Below are 16,768 nucleotides of genomic sequence, written 5' to 3'. Positions count from 1 at the left end.
TCAGACTTTGGGAAACTGCAATGAAACCCACATGTAAACTCTGACTAAAAATAAGTAAACTGTAGGTTGAATTTGTGATTCTGAGCCATACACTCAAGCCTGCCTTCATAATACTAGGTTTCATTCAACTGGTGACCACTGCAGTTCTCTTCAGCACTTATTGGCATATTCCAGGATGAAAGTTAGAGATCAAACAGAAGATGGAATTAGAGGGGACATGAATCAAGAGAGCTTTTCCTGAAATTACTGACAGGATGAGCAATTGCAGAACAATTCTCTAGATCATTTGCATTTTTGAAAAGGAAAAAACAGGAGGTGGATGCTTGTGTTTTCAGTAACATATCTGAAAGTATAACAAATAAAAATTACCCAGCCGGTACTCAAGAAATATTTAGTAAGATCTAAGTATGTACATTCTTAAATATTGTCTGCTCTTCTCACACAAATGATTTGTCTAGCCTAAAATACATTGGCTTCAGCCCTTAAAATGAAGGAGAGCTTCACAGGGATTTCTCTTGAGCTGTTTTGTGTGGACAAGATGCTTTTAAATACAAAATTTGTAGCCATTGTTCTGATGTTTTTTGCCTAATACTGCTATTTTACTTCGAAAAGAGATGAGAGGTTATGATCTCAGAGTGGAGGCTCAGAGGCTGAGTATTATCTGTGGCTTACAAGATAAGGGGTGGCCACTTTTCTCCCCTTCAATAAAGAAATCTTGGACCCTAGATGCAGCAGCAGTCCTTCATCAGAGCAACAGAAATGGACTTGCTCACAGCTTGCACATGTGTTTTGTCTGATATCAAAGACATTTCAGCCATAATGTATAAAATGCTGTCACTGGGGCCCAATCCAGGAAATTTGGTGGATGGGGCTGATATTTGTGGCCAGTTTGAGTGGCTCAACATTACAGAGCACCCGTTGGGTTCTGTGAAAGAGGAAACAGCCTCTTTTGGCAGCGCAAGCCCTCTTTTGGCAGCGCAAGCTGTACCGTGAACCGCTTGTCCTGTGAGTGCAGCCCCTTGATTGCCCAGGCAGTCAGCAGTTGACATGCCAGTGTCCTGGAAAACTAGGGAGGTCTCCAAGAAGTCTATTTTGTATCAGGATAATGGCAGATATGATGCCTCTTCTTTTTTCAAAAACATACATTCCAGAAGACTTCAACTGGTTGTTCTGGGTGTCAGGAAGGAAACTGTTTTAACATAAAACTCTCACTATGATAATGAGATGTAAAATGAATTACATGTTACTGACTGCAAGGCAGAAAACCATCTGATGATGGTGAAGGAGAGTGGCACAACTGCAAAGGAGGATGGGCAAGCGGGACAGGAACAGCCACCACAGTCATCGCATTATTTCTGCAGATGGGAGACCTTTGATCCATCTAGCGCAATGTCTCTCTCTGGAACTGTCACAAGCTGCCAGATCCATCTCTTCACACCTTTTGAACACAGGCAGGCGGATGAACTCCTTGATTCAAGAGCTTCTTCACTCATTCTCATTAGTGTTTTGTTAATCATTCTGACTCTGGCTTTCCTCCCCTCTCCCCTCCCAGCACTGGGGATTTCAAGGTTCAGCTTGCATAACAGGTAATAGCAGGCATTTCCTTCTCCTGTGTCGGGATATCCTGGCGCCCTTCAGTCTCTCTCTGACTGTGTTTAAAACAGACTCCAGCACAGGAAAAAAAAAAAGGCAAAAAAAAAAAGCCCGGTCTAAAATTAGCAGCCTTGATAGAAGAAAGGCACATGGCTGTCCACTGTGCTGTTTGTCAATGAAAAAATACATCTAAACAGGCCAGAATGCATTTCCTCTCTGGGAAAAACAGACTTGTCAAGTTTTGGGAAGGATGGGAGGGAGTGAGAGTAAAGCAGCATCACACCAATGACAGGGAGAACTGTCCAGAAGGCATCCAGAGTTACAAGGCCCATGGTGTATGTGAAGAGGCTGTAGAGAGGTCTTGTCATGGCTGGGCTGTGTATCTGCCTCCCGGTAAGCACTGACTGATGCTTGGGGATTTCGCTGCACCTGGAAGCTGGATCAGATGCTTTGAGCTCTGCAGGCTCCTCCTCTTGTTTGGATTTCAGGTTAATCATCCTTACTGGATGTTTATTGCTGTGAGGACTGTATTTAAATCACCTAGGCTAGGTTCTGACCTTGAAGCAGTGTAAACCCAGGGTCTCAGTAGGTTTATACCATTCTAAATATTCTGAGTTTTTAAAGTTGAAATTAAGATTTAAAATAAAATGGTGTTTCTTTATTATAACCTGTTTTTTATGTTAATGATAGATTTTTTAATCTGATGTTGTAAGCAGCCCGAATATTATTAATTTTAGTTTCATGCATGGATATTTTATAGGATTGGACTCTTGGTGTAATGAATACTGAGTGACTTATTTTATGTAGTAAAGAAAGGCATTATTGCAAAATGTTTACAGTTTGTTGCCACTGCTGTCAATATGAAATTTGATAAAACCATTTCCTCCTTTCCTCATTCATTTCTGTATACAGTCTGTGTCCACGAAAGTTACTGTGGGAATTTTATTTATAGCAGCCAATGTTATGAATTGACCCCAGCTTTCTTTGCTAAATTGCAGACGTATCTATCTATCAAAATCCACCTGATGGTCATTGAGTAAAATTCAGTTAGCTAAAAGCAAATAACAATGTTTCGGCAAGACTTCAAAAATTTGCTCAGCTGTTCTGCTCTGCTTTCAAGCAGTTCCTTTGGTATATTTTGTCCTGCTAAATTGTGGGATTACATTGCATCCAGTTTATTTCTTTCATGTTTGCCTTCCTGGTTTCATAGGAAATAATAAAGGCTTATTTTTCTTGGTTGGCAGAAGACTCATTCTGATATATCCAAGATAAAAGCTTCTATTCATGTACTGCAGAATCTCATGGGGAGAGTTTTTAAAAGACAATGAGCTTACTTTTAAATTTAGGCCTTTTTGCTATTCTTTGTCACTTGAAAGATTTATAAAGTAAGAAACTCTTTTCCACATGGATTTAATAGAAACCAGAGTGTTTTTCCATCAGTAAAAAGAATTGGACTTACTGGCAAGTTGGAACACGGCGGCTATGGCCTCCTCCCACCACTGGGTATCCTGAGAAATGATAGGTAGCTCCATCAGGCCCAAGACGAAGATGAGCTGGCCAGCAGTCAGAGCGACAGTGGCGATGAGGTTACAGGCACGCATCATGTCAAACTGCACTAGGGAAACAGAAAAAGTAAGCATAAGGTTAAAATTACATAAAATTGGGAAAAAGAAAATCCTGGCTGAGCCACCATGTAAAACTTGTCAGTCCATAGAAAATTATTCTTGAACACTGTTCCTACTCCCAGCAGTCCTTGGCTCTAACTGTATTCTCTGTGGTCTGATTAAGAAAATATTTTCTCTAGGATAGGTATTAAATCTTTCCTTCAGTTACACAGCATCCCATAACTACTGCTTCAGTGCAAAACAACCTTGTATGAAACAAGCAGCTAATTGCCAAGGATGGTCTGCTGGAGGTGCTTGACTTTTGCCCTATGAAGATTCTACCAATAATTAGCCAGAATTGAAGATAATTTCTTGGTGCAGGTACTGAGGGAGCCCACTAGAAAAGGTCCCCTCCTAGATTTGTGGTTTGGGGGTGAAATGATGATTGCCGGCTGGCTTGGTCTCAATGACCATGAAGTAGTTGAGTTTCAAATCATTGGTGATAGGAGAAAAATCAGCAGCAACACTTTGACTCTGGATTTGGGGAGAGCAGATGTCAGGCTCCTGAAGGAGCTAGTTAGTAAGATGCCCTGGGAATCTGCTTTTAAAGATATTGGGGTCCATGAATGCTGGTCACTTTCTAAGAGCCATCTCTTAAAGAGTGCAGGAGCAGGCAATTCCAAAGTGTCAAAAGTCATGCAAGTGGAGCAGAAGACCAGCCTGGCTGAGCAGGGATATTCTTCTAGAACTTAGGCAGAAAAGGAAAGTGTACAGACATTGGAAACAAGGCCAGGCAACACGGGACGACTCCAGGGATGCTGTTCACCACTGTAGGGAGAAAATTCATGAGGCCAAAGCTTAATTACAGTTCAAGCCAGACAACACTGTGAAGGACAACAAAAAGGGCTTTTTAAAATATGTTAACAGCAAAAGGAGAATCAGAGATAACATTGATGAGATTGGTCACCTCACAAACAGGGACCTAGACAAAGCAGAGACATTCAGTGCCTTCTTTGCCTCTGTCTTTAACATAGATGATGGGCCCTGAGGCTCCGAGAGCCCTGTGTTGAAAGACCATGTCTGGGGAGATTATAAACTCCCAGACAACCCTGAACTTGTTCAAGACTTGCTGCTCCAGCTGGTTGTGCGTAAATCTATGGGGTCCGATAGGATTCATCCCAGGGTAGTGAAAGAGCTGGGTGATGTTATCATAGGACCTCTCTCCATTATTTTTAATGGTCTTGAGAGTCTAGAGAGGTCCCAGTTGACTGGAAGCAGGCAAATGTTGTCCCAATTTTCAAGAAGAGTAAGAAGGAAGATGCTGGTAATTACAGGCCTGTCAGTCTCACTTCAGTGCCTGGTAAAATTATGGAGACGGTTATTCTGGGAGTTACTGAAAAACACTTGAGAGACCATGCAGTCACTGGTCATAGCCAGCACAGATTAACAAGGGGAAAGTCGTGGTTAACCAACTTACGTTCCTTTTATGACAAGGTCAGCCATCTAGTTGACAAAGGGAAGCCAGTAGATGTGGTGGGTTTGGGTTTTAGCAAAGCTTTTGATACTGTCTCTCACAGTATCCTTCTGGATTAACTGTCCAGCACAGAGCTAGACAAGTCCATGATACGTTGGGTGAGCAATTGGCTGATGGGTTGAACTCAACGAGTTACAGTAAATGAGGTTACATCAGGCTGGTGGCCAGTCATCAGTGGGGTTTCCCCAGGGCTCAGTTTCAGGGCCAGTGCTCTTAAATGTTTTTATAAAATTATCTGGATGCAGGAATTGAATGTACATAAAGTAAGTTTGCTGATAATACTAAGCTATGAGGAGCTGTGGCCTCCCTCAAGGGCAGAGAGGCCTTACAGAGAGATCTGGGTAGGTTAGAGAGCTGGGCAATCACCAACTGTATGAAATTCAGAAAGAGCAAGTGCTGGATTCTCAGCCTACTATGGGATAATCCTGGTTATACATACAAATTGGGGGATGAGAGGCTGCAGGACAGCCCTGCAGAAAGAGATCTGGGGATTGGGATTGATGACAAGTTGAATGACAGTTAATAGCATACCCTGGCAGCCAGAAGGGCCAACTCTGTCCTGAGGTGCATCAAGCATGCCATTGCTAGCCAGTCAAGGGAGGTTATTGTCCCACTTAACACTGCTCTGCTGCAACCCCACCTTGAATGCTGCGTGCAGTTTTGGGTGCCAAAATACAAGGAAGGCATCAGACTATTAGAGTGTATCCAGAGGAGGGCCACAAAGACAGTGGAAGGCCTCGAGGGCACGACTTAGGAGCAGGGGCTGAGGTCACTTGGTTTGTTCAGCTTGGAGATGAGAAGGCTAAGGGGTGACCTCATCACAGTCTATACTTTCCTCAAGGGGGACACTGGAGGGGGAGGTGCTGATCCCCTCTCTCTGGTGACCAGAGATAGGACAGGAGGAAATGGAATGAAGCTGCGTGAGGGGAAGTGCAGACTGGACATTAGGAAAGGGTTCTTCACTGAGAGGGTGGTTGGTCCCTGGGACAGGCTCCCCAGGAAAGTGGTTAATGGCATCAAGCCTGTCAGAGTTCAAGGAGTGTCTGAAGGACACTCTTGGTCATATGGTTTAGCTTTAGGTAGACCTGCAAGGAGCAGGCATTTGGACTCAGTGATCCTTATGGGTCCCTTCCAACTCGAGATATTCTGTGATTCTATATTAAATACAAAGAACAAATGCAGAAATGGTTACAGACATAGATGGGGTCTTGGCTGGAAACCTGATTAAAATGTGTCTCCCAGCTGGCTACTGGATAGATTCATTGCAGAGTTGGGTACTTTGTCAGGCTTTTTTCCTACTTTTCCTGTGAACCTGATGGATGTCCTGTTTTCATCCTTTTCCTTCCTCTCCAGCAAAAGGTGGGATTTGTAAATATCATTGTGCCATTTCAAGTTCTCTTGCTAATATGTTGTTGCTATTCTGAAATAGAAGCAGCTCAGTGTTTAAGTTTGCATATATTAGAAAAAGAAATACTCTGGACATGAATATTCACCAGATATTCAAAAGTGACTTAACTATTTATAAGTTCAGTGGGTGCACTGGCCACCAGAATTTGATTACTTCCAAGGAGACTGTTAAGAAGTGCAGAAAATAAAACTTGATATAAACAAGCAAGAGTACTTCATTGTGGTAATCACTGAGTCTGGTCTTTTGTGAGTCATAAAAATGAGTTTTTTCTTTCTTTACCCTTCATAGGTTACCTTTAGCTTCCAGTGTTTGAGTGAAAATTATTTCACTCAAAAAATAGTTTGCTCCAAGATTTTGTGTTTAACTTTCAAAGTTGTCCTTTCTGGCATTGGGAGCATTTAGCTCTCTTGTCACGTTGAACACTTACAGGTCATGAAGCATGTGACTGATAACAGAATCATATTCAGACATCCAAGCTTTGTAAATGTCAGTAAAACTTGGAGCATTTGAAGTGTTCTTCTGTTTTTCCACTTCAATGGACTTCTGTAATACTTTGAGGACAAATGCTTGCTGAAGAGATAGTAATGACTTTCAAAGGAGAAATGTAGTAAGTAAAAGGCAGGCTTGCAGCTATTATTGTAAAGTACTTTAATTTGTCGACAGACCTATCTGTAGTGTCAAATTAAAAAAATAGTTGGTTTACAGCCATAATAAATTCTGTTCCATTATCTGTATATAGTAAGCATGAGCTTTTTTTTTTTTTTAAAAAAAAGCCTGTTATATACCCTCTAAATGTCTGAAGCTTATCCCAGAAATATGTACTGCTGCTTGACAGAAACAAACACCAGATTTTTGCTTTCACTGTTATTCATTACTTCTTTTTAACACTTAACTGTATTATAAATTCTTTCAACTTTGCCATAGATATATCTAGCATACTAAAAATGCAAAGTTTATGACTGTGACTCAATTGAATTCCAACAGAATTTGTAATAATTCAGTCTTTAAATAATGGTTCTGATTGCTGTTGTCTCTTGCAATTGGAGAGTGCAGTAGCACTGAATGTGTAACACTGATGATCTTTGTTTGTAAGAACTTCAGACTTAGGGATGCTTATTCACCAAGTACCCTGCCCTGTTCAGAGACATGTAGAAATGCAACTGATATTTTGTATAGCTGCTGCTTTTAACCAGAGAGAAGAATGCATGTGGTCCTGGTTGGAACCACAACAGGATGACGATAGGTAGAATAAGGAGGAAGCAGCTACTGTGACTTCATTAAATGTGAAGACAGTTATTTTATGGAAAAAGGTATTACACAAATTGAGTACCCTTCCATATTTCATATTAGGATACTGCTGTTTTATTCTAACAGGTTTAATGTATGGTCTGTCATCTTTTCGTTTTGTTCTAGAATTTAATGATTCTTCATCCTCTGAGGAAGATTCTTTCTCAATCCAGGAATAAATATTTCTTATCTCCTGTAAAATTGGCTGCAATATAGTTTTTGTAAGAGCTGGGAAATTCAGTGTCTACCTTTGTGCTCTTTTACTTTGCCTGTTGCTATTTTAAATTAAATCTTAAATTCTTCGCCTATCTCAAGATGCAAGCTGGCTGTCTAGAACTGGAAAGGGGTAGACACTGAATGGCTCCAAAACTGCTCTAAGCGGCCGTTGTTCAATACAAAATGCTAGTCTCTGACTTTTTCTTCTGGAAGCTCATCTTAATCCCAGTTTACTCTGAGAAGTAGTTAATTCATGGCCAGGGTGTCCAGATGGGCCTCTTGTCCAGCTGGGGGGTACTGGCTAATGAATTCTGCTTTGTTTAAAACACAGTGATCAGTCAAGGGTCAAAACTCAAACTCCAGGGATGAGACCAATTCAAATTCCTTGTTGTCTTGCTCATTTCCTAGGCCAGATGTATCCATCTGGATTAGAAATGTTGATTTGATTTTGTTATTTGAAAGCAGCAATTTTGTTTTGTTATGTTCCATGATAGCCCCAGGATGATTTGTGCTTTGCAGAACTACGTTAGTCATACCGGAGAGTAATTTGCAGTGTTTTGGTATAATGAGGAAGGATGAGCTCACTGAAAAATCAGATTATGCTAACTGCTTAAAATGTGAGGTTTTCTTCCCTTTTTCTGACTGCTTAGAGGGAAAACCCAATCATAGCTGGGAATTCAAGCTTTTGACTGATTAAATCACAGAGTATATATGAAGGAAACTACATGGCCCAAGATATTTTAATATTTGTCTAAAACTTCCTCTGAGAAATACCACTTTTGATGAACAAAAAATTTAGTGCAAACTAAAGTCCAGCCTCTGTAACTTACGAAGTTACCAGCCCTGGGAAGAATCCAGTGACCACACATTTACTCACTGCACCAGAACAGTGCTGCCTCTGAGCATCCCACCATAGCTGCACTGTTTCCTGCCTGTCACCTAAGCTGCAAGGAGCTGACCGTAACGCCGCTGTGGGACACAAAGTGTGTTACATCTAAAAGATGCTATTTAAACATTGTAATTAGATAGGCAGTAATTTGTTATGCTTAGCTGAAGGACAGTACTACCCTGCTGCTGCTGAGTTGATTACATCTATTAATTTATCCGTGCTTCACATCTCCTGGGGAATTTTACTCCCTTGTTTCTATTGATTGTTTTGGTGTTAAACAGCTACTTTAGTTGTGTTTAACTTTTAACCAAAAGTTACCCTTTTAGGTACTGATTTTTAAAATTATTCCAACCAGCTAGAGTTCTGAGTGTAATATATTTTCATCATTGACTTGCCTTTTAAACATGACTTAGTTGTCAACCTTTTTCAGTATCAGTATAGAAAGGCAGACTTTATAGGAGGAATTCAATGGTTGCTATGTTTGTGATGAAAGGAATTTAAAACCAAAATACTCTATTGATGCACTCTCCTTTTTACGGTTCTTGGGTTTATTTACTGATTACTTATTCAGTGAACTATCCTGAGATGTACCTGTCTTCATAAATGCTTAATGTTCACACGTGACTCCATTCTGGGAAGGACGATAAACGGTTGCATTTCTGAAATACAAGTTTCTAAATAATTATGGGTAGAACTAGTAATGTTTCTAATGCTTAAGTTGCTTCATGTATTTTTGTAATAACCCATTTTTGGTTGCTTGTAGCTTTGCTAGACTTCATCTTCTTGGGCTGGGTGTCTGCAGCCTGAGATCATGTTCTGCTGTTAAAATTTAATCTAATTAGGTCAGTAATTAGATTTTCTCTAATATAATCAAGAGATTCTAACTGAGTACACCCTTTTCCTCTGGAACGTGACATTTTGGTGAGGTGTTATCCTGAGATATGGGATACATCTCCTGCTGTTCTATTAATATTCCCTCCATATGTAGGTTGGTAAGTCTTAGTATGCACTGCCTTAACAGAACCATAGCTGACAACTAAATCCTCTGAAAGCCCAGCAGTGCTAGGCCTTGTGCATGACATCATGGCTCTTGTCACAGAGCAGTGGATGCACTGCAATACAGCCAGGTGGTACCGGACACCCCAGAGCAGAACAGGGAGTTTGTTCTGTCCAAGCTCGGAGCCCTCGCTGGGCGGCTTCTCAGTCCTGCCCCAGTTACTAAGCCATTTGGAAAATAAGTAACAGTTACGCCTATGCATTAACCTAAAGGTTTGAAGCCTGCCCAGGATTCAGGCTGAGCTTAGTGCATGGTTTTGTATAGCAGAGTTTCACTTTTTCAGCCTTTTGGAGTAAGTTTTAAAATCCACATTATAAGGACTTCAGAAATTCAAAGCCAAGCATTCCAACACTGGGAAAAGTCAGAATAGTACACTTTTACCTAAATGGGCTTATATTGGTTTTCCTGGGAGCTCTGATTCATTCAATGCATGAAATAGTGCTTTGCAAAAAAGCTGAAGTGGTGCTGTTCAGACTGGCTCTCTATTTGACTTCTTTCCTGCTAACTATCACTTATGGTTGTGTTGTTAAAGGAGGTGAGTTCCAACCTGAAGAACTGAATTATGTATTAATAAATAATTTTAGAAGATATCCTTCTTTATAATTTTAAGATAATCTAGTTTAGCCGAACTTTTGGCAACTACTTGTGCGTTCTTGTTTTGGACAGAAATGGTCTCTGCAGCTGACATGGAAATCATCTGGAGCTGTGCCTTGAGTGTCAAGAGCACTGTCAAAATGCAAACTACAGCTATACTTCATTTTACAACATAGGGACAGGAGGTTCAGTACTTACTGTTAAAATAGTTAAGAGATAACAAGGACAATAAATAGAATCACTTTAATTATTTATTGCAGTCAGCATTGTGCTACACCTCCCAAACTTGTGCTCTCTTTATGAAGTCTTCGGATATTTCATTTGTTCTGATGAATGAAATTTGAGGTATTTATTCTGTTAATGTCTTGAGCTTTTTTGGAGTATAGATTAGGAAATATATTGAGACACTTTAAATGTATTTGTGAAACAAACTAATACAAATGCTGGCGGTACCTCAGTCACCTTTGCATGACTGAAACCATGGGAAGATTTAATTCAAGTACTGCCTCTTTGATACGGATATATTTTGATGGTCTGAACGTACACTAATTTCTTAAAAGTGAAGCAGATCTAAATCTAGTTTTTTCTTCATCAGTCTGTACCCTTTCTGCATGAGGATGTTGTTTACATATCTTATTGTAAGGACAGGACTTTGTCCTTAAAAGGAAAGTCTCTGCCTTTCTCCTTAAATCTCTGTAAGCAACCATATAGCATTCAGCTACAAGGAGTCCTCAGTATGTTCTGTTGCTGAATGGATATCTTAAAAATGAGAACAGGCACTTGGTTTTATCTCCCGGATAGCTTTGTGAAGTATGCAATTTATGCTTTTTCCACTTTAAAATAGTATTTAAAAAAAAAAAAGGAAGGATGAGAAACCAATCTATTTCAGCACAATTAGAACAATGTTCTGTTGTGACAAACTGGTGAAATCTTCCATCCCTTTAGGAATTTTGGAACTTTATGATTGAGCTTATCTGAGTGTGAAACTTCGTATTTGAATATTTAACTTGAAAGATCTTATTTGGGGAGAGGAGTGTAGTTGGTTGGGGGTTGGTTGGTTGATTGGTTTTTAAACAGCTTCAGTAGTTACTTTTGGAGTGAAGATAGAGCTGTATCAACTTTTTTCAACATAAACAAGTGCTTATGGTTAAATGACGGGGACCTTTCAAACTCAACATTGAGACCACTTCTATACAATTTTAACAGACAAGGCTGTTACATAGCTCCTGTTGAGATGCTGGGTGTCTACGTGTTATGGTTTACCTGTTCACAAACATCAGTAGGGCATTCTGTGTTGGTGGCTGTAATAAATGCATTTAATCTGAAGTTTTGAAAAGCTCCATAGCCATTTTCAGTCTTAATGTTTACCAAGCATCCATGTGTATAGTAAGGTTTTGGGCTTTTTTTAATCTGCTGGTAGTTCCTGTCTTCTCCAAATGCAGTGTGCCTCCTTTCCTGATCTGTATATGTTGAATAAGTATCGTGTGTCTACAGCATGCTCCATCCAGCCAAATTTCAGAGAAATTTGTGGACATTGGAAAATTGTGTAAATGGAGTGGACATTCGGTGAGCTGTTGCCTCCACAAGCAAATGTCATCTCCTTATTCCCACGCTGAGCAGCACTACGCCTCAGCCACTACATTTCACAGTGTATGTGTGTTTGTGTAAATCATACACTTAAGTGGACAGGTGTTTATATTTGGTCCCTATGGCAGTCACGTAGCTCATGATACTGTCCCTGTCCCTGCACTGGTTTTACTTCCTTGTAAGAACCACAGTTAATGAGAGCGATCTTGCTCTGGGCATCCGTAGTTGATTCGTGCTTCCGCTGTTGGGATTTTTGTTGTGTCTTCTGGAGCCCCAAAGAACCCAGCAAGGTTTTTATATCTTTTTAAACCCCTCCCTATCCTTGTGTCTCCACATTGTTCATAACATTCTTTAGACAAAAAGGGACAGACTGTGACCTCGGCTAATGAATAAATCAGCTCCATCTGTCCACCCAGAGATAGCCTTGTAGCACAGTAGGGCTTAAGGGCATATTTGTACCACGCAGCATGGTTAAAAATATCTAAACTGATTCTGAGTAATCTGGTGTGTTCAGGCAGTGCAACGTCATGTTACTGGCCTATTCTGGGCCAGGGCGCAGGTAACGGTGGCTTTAAGTAGGTCTGGTTTGCTCTGAGAGAGCATCACTGGTGGTGTAAGTACATGTTCTCGCTACTCCATGGAGCTCGTGTGGCCTTGCATGGTGCTGCATTGCTCGGTAAGATGTGTCTGCTCATGCATTAAGTGGGCACAAAGCTGAGTACTGAGTACTCAAAACACGCTGTCCTACCCAAGATCTTACTAAGTGTATGCTTCTACTACATGTGGTCTTTTTCTGAAGGGTTAAGAGATGCAGATGAGCATAATCTTCCAAAATTTTGCAATAGCTCTGAAACTGCATCTCCATAACCTTTGGCACCCTCGCTCAGATGACAGGAGAGTTAGGTGACCTGGCTAGGTTTCCTTACAGGGTTCTGAAGAGGGGATGTGCCATCTGAGTTTGTGGTGAGCTCTTTAAAGACAAACTGCTAATGGTCTGTCCATGTTAGAAAAACTTTGATTGGAGTCTTCATAACTGGGCTTTGGTTCACAGCATAAACAAAGATTTCAGATCTGATAGTTCATTCCCACTAAAAAGGAGCTATCTCATCTGTCATCACACTTGCATCACCCAGCTTCTGCTACAAGACTGGACTCCTGATACCACCACTTAATCTGACAGAAAAATAACCATGCAGAAAACCCATCCCATCACCGCCCTTCCACTCCAAACCTGGGTATTTTCTTGCTGTTAGTCATTTGAACTGTCTCACAGAAGCTTTTTAGCATCACAGAAGGCTTAAAGAAGGGTTCAGGACCACACAGAGGAGGAGACAGAAAAACATGGATAAAGACAGATGGAAGGGCCTGAGATCTGCTCCTTCCAGGAGCAGTGAGGCCTGAGCTGGAAGAACAGAGTTGAGGTGCTTTCCCCTAGGACCAAAGTCATCCATGTTTCTTGAGTTGTGCCTTGTTGGAATAGTTCATACTGAGACACTTGGTTTCTGTACAGTATTTTTAATATCATTTACTCCTGTCCCTGGATTTCTTTTTTCCCCTATTTCTATGTTTTTGCTCACGGTGTCTCTCTGCTGCAGCATCTGTAATCTCCCCTTGTCTTTTATGTCACTTGGTATTTATACCAGCAGTCCTTTACTGACACTGTAACATTCTTGATGCAGTGTTTATATCATAGAGTTTGAATACAAAACACCCCAGTTTTCCTTTCTCCACTGGTTTGTGTTCTGATGAAGTAATTCACACAGATGTCCTGTGGAATTGGATCAGAGGGCTATTGGTATGTCATTTGACTTGACGTTTCCAGAGAGGCTCTTGGCAGACATGCTCCGTCACACTGACATTTTCCGTTCATTCCCTGCACGACTTTTACCCAAAATATGCAAAACTTCAATTATTCTTTGTTTCAATTTGCTGTACTTTATTTTTAGTTCAAGCACGCGTAAGTGCTGACACAATGAGCTACTTCCATAGTTTTTCTTGCAAATCATTTTGTTTGAGCTGTGTACATGATGAGAGGAAAAAAACCGACCACCCCAGCTTCATTGTGTCCCCTGAAAAGGAGCTTTGCCAGTGATATGAATGGGATAAGGAGCAGGCAGTGAAAGTCAGTGAAAAATAGGTTTTAAGAATGTTCTTGTCTCTGCCAGTGAGTGAGCCTGCTTATAGTAGTGCATAGAATTGGCTGTTATTTACATACAGAAGTCATCAGTACATGGAAAAGCAAATTTTCAAAGGTTTTACTGTTTTTCTGTTGAACTATAAGATAGATAACTTGTGCCCCAAATATGTATGTGTGTATATATAATCTTTTTATATAAGCAAGATTGTTGCCTTTTTTGCATTGCTATGGGAAGAATATATTTTCTATTTATTGTCCACAAATGGCGTCCAAAATACTACGTTAACTCTTATCACTGCGGAAGGAATTGCTTTGTTCAAATAGTTATTTTTTTATATGTATGTATATACATACACACACATACATATTTGGGATTTTTCTACACCTGACAGATAAGGATTGCCATGTATACTACTAAAATAACATGTGATTTCTTATTAGATTCTTTAAAATCGTAACATGGATGCAGAATTAGGCTCATATTCACTGTGCACAATCCATAGAAACAAATTTGTCTTAAAAATACGTGCAGCAGATTTGTTTCTTCCTTAGTTCGTCGTGGCACAGCTGCAGAGGTGAGATTTTCTTTTAAATGCTGTATAAAGTTTCAGAATTGGTCTTTTGCTTAGCTTGCTCCCAGGTTAAATAGTGAATGGATGCTTAATTCCTATACAAATATTGTCACTGGGCTTCAAAGTCCTCCTTTGAATTAGAATTTTTAAGAGTGTTTGGTAGAGAAATCTTCTGGGGACTTGATCATGCTATAGTTATTACTTTGAAATGTTAAAATTTTCTTTCGCATTTTGCTTCTATTTGATGTAAGAAATTGCTGCCCATAGAATTCTGCTATGAAACTGATACATCGGTGCCAGTCTTTATAGCACCACCCATCTTCTGACCTGTGCACAGCAAGAAATACAAGTTTGTGCGTTTAAACTGCTGCAGGAGCCAAATTCAATGTGCAGGAGCTCATTCTAGCTGCTGACTATAGAATATGTACTTTTAAAATTCATCAGTGGTGTGCATGTTTTTCAAGTAAGAACATGGCTCATAAATATTAACTGGGGCTGTGAGGAAGTTGTAGGTACACATCAAGGAACTTTTTCAATGGTCTAATCCTTTGTATAATTGTTAGTCATCACAGAAGGTCTTTCAATTGAAAAAGAATTGAAAGTTAGATTTCAGGCTTTATAACAGAAGTTTTCTGTTTGAGATTTATGCAGGTTTAATATTAGCCAAATGTGCAAAAAATGTTACTGCACTATTTTGTTGGAAAACATCATATGAAATGGGCCCACATGAAAGCATTTTTCTAAAAGAAATTCCTCTCATATTTTTTTTCTCCAGAGGGATATGGGAGACTCTGAGGAGGACCAGAGTATTTTTGCCTTTTTTTTTTTTCCTCCAAACTATGAAAAAATAAATCTATCTGAACTCAAATGACTAACACTACGTCCTTCAGAGGCACCAGAGTTCTTTAGGAGCACTGTTCAAATCTCTGGAAAATCAAAATGTCTGTCAGAGCAGGGACTTTATAGACATTGGTTCTGTTAAATTCAGATTCCTTCAAAGATGCAGTTAAAGCCTTGATTTGGGTGAATGACGACCCCGAGGCGCTGCTCTCACCCACTTGCTTCATGCCGGTGAGGAGCCAGAGGCTGCAAGCAAAGGCTTTCGGAGGAGCAAACCTCCGGGCACCACAGTTGGTATGGTCACAGGCACCGGGTCCAGGATGAGCGCAGGTATGCCGAGCACAGCTCTGCTCAGGTTTCTTAATGACAGCAGTGCCACACTGTTAACATTATGAATGTGGTAATTTTATTACTGAGCTTTTTAATTCTCAACATTGGCTTACAGGTTTCATCTTATCCAAGAATTTTAAGTAGCTCAGTTTAAGCTGTGTGCATTCCTCAAATCCCACAAGTGTGTCTTTACAAAAGGAGAAATACACCATGCTTCATGATTTTCGTATTTGCCAAGGAGTATACTAACTGCATTTTTTCACCATTCACTTTAAGGCCTATCTCCATTTTACACGTTTTTACCAAAAGTATTTCTGTCTTTTCTGCTCCTGGCATTTCCAACAAAAGTAAATAGAAGGGAGAAATAACTTAGGATGGCATCTGAACACTTTGGTTGTTTTGTTGTGGTTTTTTGTTTTTTTTTTAATTTTATGGTATTCAGAGCAACTGTGGTTGGGAGTTAATGCATTGAGCACGAAGGGATATGACTATAGCAGGAACCAGTGAACAGCAGATGTCTCAAAGCTTTAAGCTTGCACTTCACAGATTATTTTTTCAAAGCACATTGTTCCATACGCTGTATAAACTTGACAGCACAATGTTGATTACAGCTTTTGGGGTGGAAGGAGGAGGAATTTAGTTTATCACTGGTGGACATAATTATTCTTATTTTCCCAAATTAATTTATTTGAGGATGGATGTTAAGAGATGTTTAGAATCAGATGGTTTAACGATGATTTCAGGATGCTCTGCTAGGCTACAAATCTCCCAGGGACCGGGTACACCGCATCAATCATGAATTAGTGCAAGCAGAGGAGACAAAAGACTGAACTTACGTTTGACAGTACTGCGCGACTCCTGGAACCCCGCTGACTCTGAACCCCAGCCCAGAGCTTCACACTCTCGCTCCTCCCCTTGCCCATGCCTGGCACTTGTGCTTGCACCTCCTCTGCTCTTTTCTGCCAGCCAGCACATCTTCCAGAGTCCCACGCTGCGCTTGCGCCCGTCCTCCAGCGTCTGGTACACCCAGTTGGGAGTAAAGGCAGCTGCGTTGTTAAGAATGAGTGAGACCAGGGCTACCAACACAGCTGTGGCTACCAGTTTCTGGACAGTCATATCT

The 16,768-nt window shown here is 40.4% G+C and overlaps 1 protein-coding gene across 1 annotated transcript in view; it reads right to left on the bottom strand.

The window, feature by feature from the left end:
* Nucleotides 1–16,764, bottom strand: part of TMEM204 (transmembrane protein 204) — a 27,996-nt gene extending 11,232 nt beyond the window's left edge. The window contains exons 1-2 of the mRNA XM_010185015.1: nt 16,485–16,764; nt 3,053–3,208 (exon numbers count right to left, since the gene is read on the bottom strand). Of these exons, the coding sequence (XP_010183317.1) occupies nt 3,053–3,208; nt 16,485–16,764 (436 nt within the window). The remainder of the gene's footprint in view (nt 1–3,052; nt 3,209–16,484) is intronic.
* Nucleotides 16,765–16,768: the final 4 nt, after the last annotated feature.

This window comes from Mesitornis unicolor, unplaced genomic scaffold (genome assembly GCF_000695765.1).
Source record: "Mesitornis unicolor isolate BGI_N332 unplaced genomic scaffold, ASM69576v1 scaffold5085, whole genome shotgun sequence".
In the NCBI taxonomy this organism is placed as follows: domain Eukaryota; kingdom Metazoa; phylum Chordata; class Aves; order Mesitornithiformes; family Mesitornithidae; genus Mesitornis; species Mesitornis unicolor.
Note: the sequence above shows the minus strand (reverse complement) of the source record. Positions and strands in the feature narration are given on the sequence as shown.